This window comes from Clupea harengus, chromosome 5 (genome assembly GCF_900700415.2).
Source record: "Clupea harengus chromosome 5, Ch_v2.0.2, whole genome shotgun sequence".
Lineage (NCBI taxonomy): Eukaryota > Metazoa > Chordata > Actinopteri > Clupeiformes > Clupeidae > Clupea > Clupea harengus.
In genome coordinates this window covers 22,961,929-22,978,098 of record NC_045156.1, presented here as the reverse complement: position 1 = coordinate 22,978,098, position 16,170 = coordinate 22,961,929, and the positions used below count along the sequence as shown (strand labels likewise).

Below are 16,170 nucleotides of genomic sequence, written 5' to 3'. Positions count from 1 at the left end.
CAGAGCTGGGGCATATGTCTCTGTGCGGTGGGTATATTTTATAATTATAATTAGCATTATATGCTGTTAATAAAATTGCCTTTTCAGATTTGGTGGGACACACTACAGAGAGTAGATTCTATGTCGCACGTAGAAGGAACCAGCATCATGACACAAGCCAGGGTAAAGTAGTTCAACAAGTCCAACCATCCTACTGAGAATCATTTCTGGAAGTTTACTGATTTTCAGTCATTTGTAAGGAAAGAATCGTCCTATTCACTCAAGCAGGTGTCCTCTAATCTTTGTTATTTTAACCCCCCATAGGTAGAGATGTGTCTACTCCTGTCATTACTGATGGTAATACCTCCACCACCTCAGGAAGTTCTGCTTCATTGGTAAGTTGTGGTTGTGTAATATAAAACAGCAAATGCAACATTTAATGCAATTCAACACGATGTAAACAAAAGTTATCTCAACTGTCACTGAGTATGCAAGAAAAAAAGCAGCACTGTTGCATCTGATAGTCTAATAATGAAACAAATTACTTGTTGGTAATATGCATTTGTGCATAAGACTATGAGCATGGAAACTGTGCCATGCACAACATGCAGCAAGCTAAATTACAACCCTGCTCATAAGGGCTCTTTCATCTTCCCTGTGTGTGTGTGTGTGTGTGTCTGTGTGTGTCTGTTTGACGATGAGTTTATTGACAGCATCTTGAGCCAATTCGAGTGTTATTTGTAATGCTTTGACTTCCATCATGATGTGATCAGGCAAAAATGAGCAGGGAGAAGCAAATTTTCAATTACAGACTCTCCAGAGCCAGGAGGGTCACGGGACACTATGTCGTTCTGCTATGGAACCGCTCCCTCTGGTGTCAGAAAGAATTGCGTAAATTCATTCATCACACCCATAGCAGCTCTGGTGGAACGGCTCCTTGAGATCTGTGGTGTCTGTGATAGATTGGAGTCGCCAGCCACCACTCTGCGCCACTCACCGGGCTGTACCGATCCTCCTGAGTCTCCTTTAAAATGCTGCCGTCTCTCTCCCGTCCATATCCCCCGCCGTCCGCCATAGTGAAGCGATACCTGGCATCGCAAGTTGCCATCAGGACAATGGAGTGACTACCTTTATAATTGAAGTAGTCACTCCCGGCATGAGGTGGTGCCTTGATGGTAACGTGCTTCCTGTCGAGGCTTCCAACACAGTTTGGGAAGTTCCAGAGTCGCCAAAAATCTGCTGCTATCGCTGTCCACTGGCTGGTTGAAGGACAGGGCAGGTAACCTAGCTTTCCACAACGCCTTGCAGACCTCGGACACAATGCCGCAGTGACACAGTGCAGGACACCAGTTTGTAGCTCGCCGCTACAGCCTGTTGGCTTCCACCAGAGGCTAAAACTCATAACGTCACAGCCAGTCTCTGGGCGACATCAATTGGCATGCTGTGTGTGCCACGATGCTGTATGCAAAGAAAGTCATCAAATCTGTCAGCCGACATTCGAAAATTCTGGAAGTGCATTTCTTCGTCCATATCCCTCAGAGGTCGAACAAGACATGCATATTCGCCCGTCCTCCACCTCGATTGATTCAGTGGACGTACATGCCACTTTCGTCTCCTCTTTTGTGGTTGTTCTTCTCAGCTCCTCCTTCGCAATATTATCAGTTGCTGTTCAATGGTCAACAGCTCCAGCTCCACCAACTGACTTCGACTCAAGGTTGCCATCGTTCAGTAACTGTGTGTGGAGAAAAAGACCGGGTTAATAAACAATCAACACCTTCCAGGCCCACAGATGTCATGGGATAGTGGGCTTCTCTAAGGTCGTCTTCGAAAACAAAACCGCTGCTCCACCTACTGTTCTGGCAACACGCACAACCCTTGCAGAACCATAAACCAAAACGAGTCCCTCGATGCAACTGCGTGGCCAGCCGCAGTCGCAGAACTATAATTCAGCCTTAAGTGTGCCGTTTCACTCTCCCAGCTGCACTTCAGTCACCTTCCCAATAGCCTGCACCTGCATCACTCACATTCACCTGATTACACAATCACCTACACCTGTTTCACAAACTATATACAATCCTCACTTCCCTGTCGACCTCGTCAAACTACGGACACAATTCCGATGACTACAGCGCCCGACCAGTTTCTCCACTATTCCGCGACTCCCAGGTCACTCTGTTCCCTCCGACTTCGGACGGGCGATTTCCACATCACCCAGGACTCCAGTTCCGCAGCTCCCAGGTCGCTTTGTCCCCTTGATCCCGATTGGTGAATTCCACTTCACCAAAGCCTCAAATTCCACGACTCCCAGGTTTCGTTATCTTGCCTTCGTTAATAGATATCTTCTGTGCTTTCCCTGTTTTTTGGACTTTATCATTTGTGTTTGGATCTCTTGTGTTTTAGTATCCAGTCTACCGTGTTTAATGCCAGTTATCTCCCTGTTCCCTCGGCTTTGGTTTCCCCAAATAAACTATTACTTGTTCTACATCCTGGTGTTTCCTGAGGTCCGTGACACAGACGCTCATTCTTGCTCTGCGATGGCATTTTAGGGTCGTGTTGAGAGTCCACAAGGGACTAGGGTGGGGTTTTTTAACTCACAATATTGCCACTTGTCAAACACGGAAGAGACACAAAGGTATTTACATATTTGCATTCTTGTTCTTGTGGCAGTTCGCAGAGACAATGACATTATATCCCCAGATATACCAGTATTTGTTTCAATCATGGAAATGTCTGTTCTAAAGGGATTTTAAATGAAAATAAACAAATGGTTCTTTTCATTTCATGTTGTTTTTCACTGACTCCTTTTGATTTCCTTGATTTTAACAAGCAAAAATCGGTGCTTGTGCTATTAAAAAAAGCTTTATGGATACCAGTGTTGCAGGAATGTGTGTAAAAGTGAGCTACAGCTATATAGTAGTTTGGGAAATAAAGTATCCACAAGTAACATCAATATGGATGAAGTGATGCCTACTATTAATTGGAAAGTGGCAACTTCTCCAGATTTTCAACATAGAAAAATTCCTCTGCCCCTCCTGGTCTTTTTACAGTAATTGGGTTAATCACTAAAATGAAATTCCAGAGCTTGAACACCGGATTCTTTGGGTTACTGGATGCTACTTTCTAACTCATAAACACCACCTGCTAAGGGAGTCTCAAATTCTCCAAAATGTCGCATCTACTACTGACTGACACCAGTGTTTGTCTCTTACGAGGGTATGTGTTTTCATATTGTTCAAAGAGGTTTTGAAACCTAAGCTGGAGAAGAGAGACAGATCTACCCTGACTGAAATGATACAGTTGTGTAACTTTAATGCTGTCTGTTCATTTTCAGTTTGTTCATTTTGACCCTCGCCTTCAAACATGTGAATATACTTCAGGACATAAGGACGCCTACGAGAATGTCTCAGATGTGGCCGAAATGGCCTGCAGCAATGAAAATGTGAAGCCTGACTGTACAAATGAGGACTATGAGAATGTGGTGAAAGCCCAAGACGTGGATGAAACCGCACAGCTGTCTAATGATGAAGGTGAAGGAGAGAACTGCGATTACACCAATGATGTCGACAGTGACACCTCCTCATTGAATTACTCCATAATAGTCTTCCACAAATAGATGGACTCTACCTCTTTGCTTATCTGATCAGTGGAAGTAAGCAGAGACAATGACATATCTTGCCTTACATATTTGTTTTAATCATGGAAATGTCTATCCCGAAAGTTTATTTTTTGAATACAAATAAATAGTCTAATTTCAGGTTTTCAGGCTCTCCTATCAATTCCCATCATTTTTTTATTTTCATTTTAATAAGCAACAGTGTTTAATCCATTACAATCTGTATGATATGATAATCATTTATCCCCAAGATACAGGTCGGACTCTGTTTGGCTGAAGTGTGGGGTCAGTGAGCGGATCACTAGCAGTAGCAGTGCCGCCTTTTTGTCCCTTTGAGTCTAAAACGTCTGTGTTGTCATCACCAGTGCCAGCTGATTGGGATGACCATGCTGTGGCTATTGTAGTACTGTGTGGCTGAGAGGATCTTTCCGGAGCTTCTGTTGTTAGCTCTGATGGAGATGGGCTTGTCCATTTGCTTGTTGGCGCATAGCTTTCTGAAGTAGACAGCCACTCATCTGTGGAAGGACAGTGAAAACACGCAGTGCTGGTATGAGGGTGACAATATGATAATATTACATTTATTATGTAAATTTTGAAAGTAATCCACATAAATAAATATTTGTTATTGGTAACATTGTCTTGCATGATCATTATTACATTGTGACTTTATTAAGTACAGTGAAACATAATAATTATCAGGATGTAACAGCTTGACAATGGTGAGATATTTTTCCGTCATACAAAAGTACATTTATATTTGATGACATTTTCTTTTTTCATACCTGATTAGCTGATAAACAGGCTAACACACACAGACACACCAAAGGATAGTTCCATTTAACAACCACTTGCTCTATATTGCACCGTGGTGGTCAAGTACTTTACTTCAAATGTTTACTGCAGATGAAGTTGTTCATACCCTACAGTGCATTGTTTGCCAAGGATAGAACATACAGTAAGTCAAAAACTTTGTCTTGCATGCATATGTACTTCTGTAATTATAAGTTATGAGAGAGAAGATATCTTAAATCACGTTAGTATTTTAATTCCAACCTGATTTCATTTTATGAAGACTGCAAAGACAAAGATAGAAATTAGCAAGTATTTTTGTATCTTATGGCTATGGGCTGAACCTTGTGTATGGTGGTAAACGTCATGAGACTCAGGAAGATCCACGGCATACTCGTCTTCACAGCCCCAGTCTATAAGCTCTCTGCTCTCCATCATCAGGGTCATGTACATGGTCAGAACATTGTGGACTTTCTCCAGACTCTCTTGTGGTGACGTGTTGTAGTCTTTCGTAAATTTCTCTGGATTGTCCTAAGGGGAGAACTGGTATTATTGGTTCTTCAACACATGCATGGCACGGATTTCATGAGCAAAATCATCTTTTTAACCAGTGTCTTGAAAGTGTTGTTTAATCATTGTAGTATATTCTGGAACATGGAGAGATTGCAATACATTCTGGACTATGGAGGGATTTGTATATAGCGCTTGTTTCTGTAATGCTGAGCAAGGATCAGATTAAAACACAGCCTGGTCATGACCTTCTTGTCTAGCAATCCTCAATATCATACAACTGACTATGGCACCCTCTGGAGAGAGTCACGTGCTCAACAGCTTCTTAAAAGACACTTTGAGGAATAATCTTAAACCATTAGAACCCCTAAAAATATATATTTTCACGATTTACTTTAAAAGTCAGTGTTTGAGGCTGCTTTGCTGGCCTACCTAATCACTGGCATTGGCTGAACCTGTGGTTTCAATGGCACATGGTGTATAGTCTCTGTATTAACTGTGAGGTGAAGACGCTGTAGTTTCCCATTCTTATTAGCCTGTATTTGTTTGCAGTGCCTGTGCCCTGTTCTCCTCAGAAGTAATCTGACTATTTTTCATAATTATCATTGTATTGTAGCCGACAACACAAACAAACATCATCAGTATTTACCATGCTGACATTCTATTTTTGATCGTATTTTATCATGCTTTATATCTCAGTGACAAAATATACTCTTTTTTGATTGGCTGCCAGGTGGTCGTTACAAAAAGGTTCATCACCATTCTATATCAATAGTCTGGAAGGCAAATAATCTAGAGCACAGAGCTCTATGACCTTTGCTGGAAACTATGAATAGTAACCTTATCTTTCATCTCGCTTACCCCGGTTGTCACACAGTTTCGAGTGTTGATATAGCCTACAATGATCTTTTGCCCGCTTCTGTTTCTTAGGTAAATGCTGTTTTGTAGACACGGTCTCAACTCTTTGATGAACAGCAAGCCTGTTCAGCTCATGTCAAAAAAGATAGCTTTAAACACATTCGGAAGATATAGATAAAGATTGAACTAGTACAACCCCATGTTTACCCATGAAACCATTTAAGGCTGTCGCCTTGATCATACTTTCCTAGTTACATTATCTCCCCATTCATATGGAAACACGTACATTTCCTCAGATAAAAATGAATTAGAAAAGTAACAGGCAGATCAGAGCAAGGGGACGTCTGAGGCCTGTGCTGCTTGTGTCACTCAGTGTCTACTAAGATGGCACCAGCCAATTCCATGACCTCGATCTAATTGTAGGCTAATCTAATTTATTGTGAATCCAACTTTGTTCTGGTCTTAAACAGACTCATCAGTCTTTTGATGTGCACCAGGGGCTGGAGAACAGGCTGGCGTGCCTCCCGGGACTTTACCCTTTGTGGTTAATACAGGTCACATTGTTGGCATTAGATCCAGAAGCTTGAATTAACCTCTTGCCTTTCAGAAACTAGCCTTAGAACATGAGAACATGCTTCTGCACTTTGAAGGGATTCACAGTTCCCAGCTATCACACATCATTTAGCTTTATGTCTTCAGATCAAAAGAATTTGTGATAACATTTCAGCAATCAGCAACAAAGCGATCATCATAATTGTATTATACATTGGCCTCCTCCCTAAAAAGAAATTGGGGAAGAAGCTGAAGATAAAACTTGTGCTCCAGCTCATCATTATTGTGTTGTTCTTTAATTCTGTATTTCCTAAATGTGTTTGGCAAGTTAAACCGTGTAAAAATTCAGAACTGTTTCTAATTATAATTTGAAAACAAATTGTCTCTAAGAATTAATGTTATACATCAAACCGACTATGGAACCCAACCTGATGTGCAGATTCTGCACTGTGACAACGGCCCACTTGCAACAGTTCATGTTTATCTGATATGGATAACATATATAGCTAAGCCCTATGGCTGTCTTTTATAGTAGCATATAGAACACTCATTCAAACCACTCTCTTTAATATGCTTCTTTTGAGGAACCCCACATGGGCAGATCTCTTCCCCCATCAAGAAACACTCATGTCCAGATTCTTTGACTGAGACATTCAGCCATTCAGGACACATACAATTATACCACAAGACTGCATTGTATTGCATTGCGTAAAGATGAACAGCAGTGTGGAAACAGAAATGTTACCTCCTGTTCTTCATTGATTTCAGGAATACATCTGTGGGTGTAGATGTTATATATGACATTTTCCAAGGATGTGACGTAGCGATTGTTATCCGACTTTGGGACATAGTTGAAATGTGTCTTGATTAAATCGAGGATCTGAGGGATTGCCGCTTTGACGTAACACACGTCACTCTGAAATAGGACACAGGAAGCAGAATGTTTACCATTTTAAGACTTGACACATTTCACCAATTCTTTTTCACTTCCTGAAATTATTTGGTGCTTTTTCTGCAATGGTGCATAGGGATAACCGTATTCCTCATGCGCCAATGTACTTGGAAACAGTACAGTGTCACTCCATTATTTACACCACTGTAGTGACATAAAACTCTCTGTAGAGCCCTGTGTTTATGCATGTGTGTCATTTGTGTTTTCTTTCTCAGAATCAGCAAGGATACTGCAGTGCTTGGAGAGGCATACTTAAGTCCGTTTTAATAAATGTGTGTACGCCACATGAGTACAAGTATAGTATTAAAGTATGCTAAATGAGTGTATGGCATAGAGTAGAGGTATAGTATTAAAGGATCGTCTATGGATGTATGGCACATGAGTAGAGGTATAGTATTAAAGGCTAGTAAATGAGTGTATGGCACATGAGTAGAGGTATAGTATTAAAGTATACTAAATGGCTTGATGGACGTGTCACTCACAGCTGCCTTCTCTATGACCTTCCATTTTCAAAACAAGAAGAACATTTCTCCAGTTCGCTAACTGGCTATTTACATCTCAAAGAAGGCACTGACTTTCTCCTTGGATGTGATTCATGTCTTCACTACCCGGGTGATTTAGTATTGCGCAAATGTATCTTTCTTCTGAGTAAACTGGAGTTGTGCAAGAAGACTCCTACTCCTACTGCCTTCTCATGATACTCTCCACCTGCAAAACCCTGACACATTATCTGCATACCTTTGAAAAAGAACTGCATTCTGGATCGAATAATGGGGATTCATTTTTATTCTTCTACTTGAGTAAAAGTAAAGTAAAATACCTACCAAATGTTGGCGCTCTATGAAGGCATATTTCATTGAACAGCCATTTAATAACTGGTTTTGAATCTGTAAAGAGACAGCAAAGCACTTCATGAAGGTTACTGCCAGTACGGATACTGCCACAGAAATGAATGTAACTAAAGTAAAACTATAACTAAAACTGCATCTAAAATAGTAACAATAATAAGAGGACAAAATGTGGCAGGAGAGTAAAAAAAAGAATGCATTATAAATCAATTTAGTAAAAAAGACGACATTATAAATCTATTTAGTAAAAAAAAACCAGGAGGCTTCATAAATCAGTTTAGTAAAAAAAAGACGACGTTATAAATCAATTTAGTAACAAAACAGGAGGCTTTATAAATCAATTTAGACAGGCTACTTAAAGGACCAGGTTAACAGGGCAGAAGATGCCATTGTGTACAGGTTCATGTAAAATAAGGGCACACATGGTCTGGATATTTGTGACATAAGAGTTTAGATGATACCTGCCATCAGAGAAACAAATGAAATAACATTCCAGATTGAACTTCTAACCACTAAGGCAATATAATAAAAAAGAGGGATGTTGCGTAACTTGGACTTCTTCGAGGAGGAAATCATAATTGAATTCATGCTATTACGGCATTTCTGATTTGAAATAGCAATCAATAAATGCCCATGTTAATCCTCCCGCATTCATTTAATTAGTTCCTTATTCAGCACAGTGGAGATTTTTTTTTTTAAAGTACTTCACTACTAGGCCCGAAAACAATGTCACTGCATACTGTTGTGCACTTGATGTGTTGAATCAATGTACCAGTTTTCTGAGTGTCAGAAGGTGGTCGTGGGTCACTGAGTGCTTGCATGGACCTGGAGGAGGAGCCCTGGCCAGATGAAAGCAGAGGATGAGGACGAAAGTCAGACGCCTTGCCTGTGGATGAACCGAGACAACATCATATACACTGTGGCATTAGTCCTAAAATCAGGACCTACCAGAGGTCAAGCAAGACTATTTAAACCTTTACTTGTGTGACATGCATCATAGCTATGCAGAAGTGCTAAAAGAATACCCTTCATTTTTGTTGCGTCTAAATAGTGCAGTTTGATTACATCATATGGATGACTTATGACACTCATAGCTTTCTCAGAGCCCGATATTCAAAACCAGGCAGCTACCTGTTTGAACTGGTAAGCCAGAGATTCAGCAAGTTTGCATTCTGTGAAGCTACATATATCCAAATTAGCATCTAATTTAAGGAGGTCGGCTAATAGATAAACGTTTCTTGAGATGTCCTGCAGGAGATTTGGAAAAGATTTGGCACTGATGCTCCATGTAAATCGTTTGTCCTTGTTTTGCACTTTTTGAAACAGGAGGTGCTGTATGTCTGTGGTCAGGAGATTGTTAGCTTGCAGCTGTCAGAATACAAGCTTCACTTGTATGGTCTCTACTCACTGGTGCAGTACATAGATTTAGTAAAGCTACACTGATTTACAATGTTTGTAGGGGGTTTCACAGTTTGTTGCCGGTAAACAGAGACCAACTGCAAAATCAGAGAGAGCACGGACAATATTTGTACTCTTTTCATAACATCAGAAAATCACAAGGCCAATCTACATGAATTGAATGCACAATAGCATGACATTTCCCCACAATCTCTACCAGATTTCAGAAAGCACTGCCATCAAGTATACTATGAGAAACAGGCAGGTTGATAAAAGATTGCTATCACAGATATTTGGATCATGAGCTATCAAAGATCAATACTGTGGTATGCAGATATGTTTATTGGGAAACAACATGTGATGTTCAGCTACAACTGAATTATTTCATTAACTTTAACATGATTATGAAATCAGCTCCAAAGACATTTTAAACAGTGCTCTGGTAGCTTATTATCTACCCCAACTATGAAAGCTAAGCCTATTGATGATAGGCAGAAGATAGGTCTCAAGTTAGGGTGAGCTAAGAATAAAGTATGCACTTCTTTCTTGCCAAAAAGTAGCAGTGGATAACTGTCTGCTAACGTTTGTTCTAATGATAAAAGTAATTAGATAAGTCATCGATAATTATGCAGGTGTCTATTTCCAATTGTTCTAATTTAAACTCAGCGATGATCTCTTTTCAAAGAGGTTCGAGAAGATTCTGCATTCAAACATGTTTTATTAGAAGTTGTCTGGACAAAGCCATGAATAGAACTGAGAAGAAATTCTCTTCGACCTGTCCTGTGGGAAAGGATGTTGTGGCACATTAGTTGTCTGTGATGTAAGCTACAAGGCGCTTTCAATTGATGTTTAGTAGCTACACCCCTAATGATATTGAAGACCAACTGAATGTCCCCAGACCCCAGGGAATGGTGTGAATATGTCTTGGTGAATATGTCTACGAGTTCCCTGCTACTGCCTTTCCTTCTATGTGAGGCTTGGCAAACTAGCATGTGGCATTTGCATGTTCTAATATTAGGTGATTTCAACTGAATTTGGGTCTGTAGGCTACAATGATTGGATAATGAGAGTTAACAAACTCTTAACATGATTAAAAGACAGACAACAAAAAATAGTCCTACTTTAAACTGGCTCAATCGAGGAGAGGCTTCCATTGAGCACTGAAAATAGTCAAATGTCCACGTACACTAAGAAAAAGAATCGACTAGTTAAAAATAAAAAGATGCCTATCAGCTGTTGCATAGCTTTTCTTAAACATTCTTTCTACATTTTAATGGTTAAACATATTCAATTTAATTTCATCAATCAGTTCAACTTCAATATTTTATCAGTTAAAAATTTATATTTTATTTGATCAAAGCTGTTGTCAGGTTTGTGTTAGGCACATGTCTGTTGTATTAATAATAAGGCTAGCTATTCCTTCTAACATAAAGTCTAAACAGTAGGCCCTGACCATACTATAAGTACTAAGTAGGCTACAAACGAATCACCAAATAGGTGAGTTGCAGGCTACTAAGCTGTAAGAGCACTGCCATACTTCATTTGACCAGGGTTTTTAAGGAGTCTTGCCCCACTGTTCTGGAACCACTTCATTAAACCTAGATTCTATAATAGAGCCACTTGATTGTGTGGGAGTGTGGAATTGTGCTCCTTTGACCTCAGCCTTGATTGTGTGCTGTAAATATTGTTAATCAAGAATGAATCATGTAACATAAAAATCATCATAACACAACCATACCCTGTAGTTCTACTGTAGCCGTTTTATTTAAATTTAAGAGATTTTAGTAGGGTAAACAGCTAAGGCATTCTAAGGTCTAAGAAATGTTAACAGAATAATGAGCACAGCCTGTTAGTAAGATGTTTTTTAGAACAACTTGAACCTAATGGGTTGCAAGAATAAACCGTTTGGAAATCAGTAGCGACATTGTGGACTTAAAATGGAAAGCTATTAGTCTAAAGGATTTGGTAATTTATAACACAAAAGTGTGGTTAAACAGAACAAGAGATTAATGAAATATATAAGCTTCTGTAGCATATTTCAAAATACAAATTAATTATCACTACTGCTATGAATTTACTTACAACATTTAGGATTTGGTAATTTATAACACAAAAGTGTGGTTAAACAGAACAAGAGATTAATGAAATATATAAGCTTCTGTAGCATATTTCAAAATTAAAATGAATTACCACTACTGCTATGAATTTACTTACAACATTTAAGGTGCAGTTTGTAATTCTTGTTGTAACATTTTCAATGTTTTCTAGACATACAATAAAGATGTAATACTAAAGGAACAGTGAGGAGACTCTCAGTCTCTCAATGTCACTCATCTCCCAAGGTCATTCATACTCTGTCCATGATGAGTAGTCTTTTGGATGTATTGCATGGTTCTGATTACATTTCCAGGTAAGAATGCAATTCAATGCCCGAAAAAGGGAAAGGCAAGAAGGATGCATACGATTTATAGCAATACTAGGACATGCTGTTTCTTCATCAAGGTCATCATTGTAAGAGGCATTTTGACAAAAACGACATATTTAACCTTTTAGCATTCTGAGTTCAAGTCAAGACATCCTACTTTGCTGGATTCAAAATCATATACATTTGTAACATATGCAATAAATCAATCGCAAATCTATAGAATTATCATAACAGAAAATGAATTATATGCACGTACCTTTTCTTTGTGGCCTGGCTTGAATGTGTTCATCTGGACAATCTATGCAAGCAAAAAATGACAAACTCCTCTTTTAGATGCATTGGAAAATAGTCCTTAGGTTTTTTGCCTTTTCAGGTTAGGATCAAGGAATTTCATTAGAAAGGCAATACAACTGTAATCAAAATGATTGCTACTACTAAATGTCCTGCAGTGATATGTCAGATGTGATCTGTTGTCATATGTGTGTTGAATGTCTGTCCTCAGCAGACTTTAAGCATAGAGTTTCTCTTTAAAGACCTCCTTCTCTCATGGTTTACAGGAAATGAATGACTCAACCTTTTAGTTTTGGCCACCATTCAACAGTTATCATGTTGACAGGATGAAGGATCTGATCTTATCTGTTCTCATCCTCACTGATCTGCAATGCATTATGTCTAATAGACTATTATACAATTTGTATCAGACACTGAAATAGTATACATTTGTTAACTGTACTGCCACTGAACAACTTGAAACTTCACAGTTAGGTTGCTGGTAATATGCAGTAATATGCAACATTCAGTGATCCAGACTCACAAGGTTTGGAATCCTTTCTGCAGAATACTGGCTTTCTTTTGACATAGTTGTTAGGGATTGAGTTTAGAATTACAACATGGTGATATATAACTTCTCCACCTCTTGCGCGGTGAAAATGATGAAACCATGCTTTGTTGATACATGTCTGTGTGTATTAATTATGCTCCCTATTCTTATCTAGGAGGTATCAAAGAGGAGTGCCTAGCACAGCCAAGCACAGCCTGCATCTTGGGTGTGCACTGCTGGGCATGTCAGTCCTCATACCTACTGTGTAGAACGTGTGTGGGGCATAAACAGCTGTCTTAGCACTTCTTCACTGTAAGTCTTAACAAATGAATTCACATAACTTAATCCTTAAAAAAGATAGTCACTTATTACCATTCATTTTATCTAACTGGTTCAAATAATAACTCAGTTCTGCTGAGTGTAAATATTTCTGAGCACTTGAAATTGATTCCCATGAACCATTGCAAGAACATCCAAATAATCAAACTTAGCTATCGGTGTTAACAACAGTTTTTATATGTTCTATTTTAAGAAATGGGTTGTGTCTATGCTGAGCTTTGAAATGTACTATGCTTTATTCAAGTATTGAAAATAATCAAGATTTCAGATGGCCCACTGTTTTATTCATCCCTTGAAATAAAAAATGTATTGCACTACAATAGCATAAGACTTTGCTCAGTGTGTGCCTGTTTATCAACATGTCAGGTTTAAATCTATACAAATCTATAAATCTATTTCTTAAAGTAAAAGATGAATGCTGTGTTGATAAAACCTGTGTCATAAAACCAATGTCCACATTACATTGAAGTACGTTTAATGGAGAATGTTTAGTTTAAATACAAAGGAGCCATTAATGGCTTTATTTTGCAGTTGTCAGTTAGGTTGATGAGTTCCCGGCTCTAGTGATTGTGGGTAAATGCTGCTTTCTTGTTTTAGTGTATTATTCATCTAACTGGTAAGTGTGGCATCTCAAGATGTGTGCATGCATGATAAACTGTTTTTTAGCATGCTAATTTGTTATTTGTGTTACCTGTTGTATGCCGTCTACTGCGTAGATGTTGGCTGCCAAGTCATAAGAATTTCGCTGCGCTGAAGAAATTTGGTGTATGCGACAATAAACACTTTGACTTTGACTTTAATTCCAGGTGCTTTTGAGAGTATGCAGGGACACCGTTATGGAGAGGTCCATTGGCAAAACTTTAGGCAGCTATATGAAAATTGGTATGACTTCTCTGTGCCCTCAATGTGAAACTGAATGATTAGTCAAGTAGCATTGCCAAGCACATCAAAAGATGTCACACAGTTATGGCCTTATTGCATAACTGTGTTGTCCATCGATGTCTTCCCTGCTGATGGTAGATGTTCAATACACTGCTGTCTGCTACATTCCATTCTTATGAATAGATGAAACTGACGTTGTAAAAAATGTATGATGTAGATACGTATAAAGGAGTTTTTGTGAATAAAGATATGTTGTACTAACATATTTTGAGTAAGTTATGAGAAATGCTCACGTTTGCAAAATACTCCATAGGTCTAAGTCCAAGGAACTAAATTGAATTGCTGTTACTGACTTTATTGCCCTATGTTCCCATAAAAATATCCAAGTACCCAAATAAAATAATTATTCATGTTTAAATTGATTGAGTAAATAAACTTCATACAGTGCGCCATACTTCATACAGTGCAGCAACGTATTGTAAATGACACTGAATGCCTTGTAAAGCGTAGTCATGTGGAGGATGCCAGGGCTGGTGAGGGCTAATTTAACCTGACTTATCCCCAGGGCTCATCACTTCTGTCTCCGTGAGCAATTTGCTGCAATTACCATCACATAATTAAATTACAATCGATGATTTTGTAAAGGACACAGAAGGGGGGCCTGTTATAATTAGACTGAGGTGAACTGAGATACTTACGTCAAATACTAAATACTTCAACAAGTAATACGTTTGATAAGGCTGACTTACACCCTACACTTACACCCGTAAATCATTATGTGCCATGCGGCCACTCTCCAGGTTGATTCAAATATTCACTGCATTTTTTTTTAACACAAACTGCTGCCAGATACATTTTGAGTTAATTTGAAAGTCACACTAACATTAAAAACATTTTTTTACAATAATTTCACTACAGAAAAAATGCATAAAGAATGTCTGTCCATTAATACAGCCATGTGCAATGAATATACAAACTAGAAACTCCACAAAAACCATACTCTGCCCTCTCATTGTTCCTCTCAGTACCATCATCGCCACTACGTCTATAATCTCTGCTGATCAGCTCTTCCTTGAGATAGATACCAAAACAGTATTCCAACTGCATTTTAGACAGATCATTTTAAAAAGATTTTGTAAGACTGCAAATATGGATGGACCTTTTGGCCAGAACATTCTAGGGTAATTAAATAATTAAATTAAATTTGCGAAAAAATGTGACCAGCTTCTCAGTAGCACCTGGTAATACTCAGACTTCAGAATACTTCTACAGGCATGTTCGGCATCTGACTGCTCAAAGTTCCCTCGCTGTTGCACTTGGTCCAGGTGCACAAAAAATAAGTATTTTTTCAGTATTTTTGGGACTTTTTGTTTATTGCAGTGGCAGTCATCCACCACTAGATGTTCTCATTTTGCCTGTTTTTTTGTTTCTGTATTCTATTGGATTTGGGGGTATTTATTGCGTGTCTTACCTAGTGCACCTTGTTGAGTTCTACTGTCTCTGCAAACTTGTGAGTTTTGAGAATCTTTCAGTTATGTGGTTTTGACCCTGAGCCTGTCTTTTGAGTTTTGCTTTTTGGACTGTGGTTAAGGATAGTTTGCTCGGATATACTTGGCCCTTTGAATTCACTGACTATTGGTTTGTTGTTTGGACTATGGATCTGCGTATCTGGATCTGGTACCTTTTCAGTAAAAAAATTACTCTTTTGAGACTGTGAGCTTCTCACCTGGGTTCAACACATCCAGTGATTCTGGAGAACCAGGGTCACGTCCCAATTCCTGTGACAGAAGAACTCCAGTCATTGACCCAGCAGAGAGCTCCTGTCCAGAGTTGGTAACCACTGCTTCCCACTATGTTTCTGCAGTAACCAGTCAGGTGGACATTTTGCAGCAGCAGGAGCCAGTTTTGTGTGGTATGGACCACTGTGGTGCTGTGCTGTGCTGAGGGAAATCCTTCAAACTAAGCAAGCAAGCAAGTTTTGCAAGCTCCACCTCCCAGTCCAGCAAGTGCTTTACCTGGGGTCTTGTTAGTCTCCGGCCTAGAACCTAGAACCATGTCTGCCTAATCTACAGGGATCAGTGGAGTGTTGTGGGTTCCTGACACAGTTCACCTGACATTTGAGCTACAACCTTTCACACAGAGGACTCCCGGGTTGCCTACATCATCACCCTCCTGACCAGCAGAGCCCTGGCCTGGGCAACAGTG

General features: G+C 39.3%; 1 protein-coding gene across 1 annotated transcript; it reads right to left on the bottom strand.

The window, feature by feature from the left end:
• Positions 1 to 3,651: 3,651 nt before the first annotated feature.
• On the bottom strand, positions 3,652 to 12,395 carry csf1a (colony stimulating factor 1a (macrophage)). Its single transcript, XM_031568155.1, has 6 exons — positions 12,181 to 12,395; positions 8,874 to 8,987; positions 8,078 to 8,140; positions 7,047 to 7,217; positions 4,726 to 4,912; positions 3,652 to 4,107 (listed from the first exon to the last, which is right to left on the bottom strand). The coding sequence occupies exons 1-6, from the start codon at positions 12,211 to 12,213 to the stop codon at positions 3,833 to 3,835; spliced, it is 843 nt and encodes a 280-aa protein (XP_031424015.1). The 5' UTR covers positions 12,214 to 12,395; the 3' UTR covers positions 3,652 to 3,832.
• Positions 12,396 to 16,170: the final 3,775 nt, after the last annotated feature.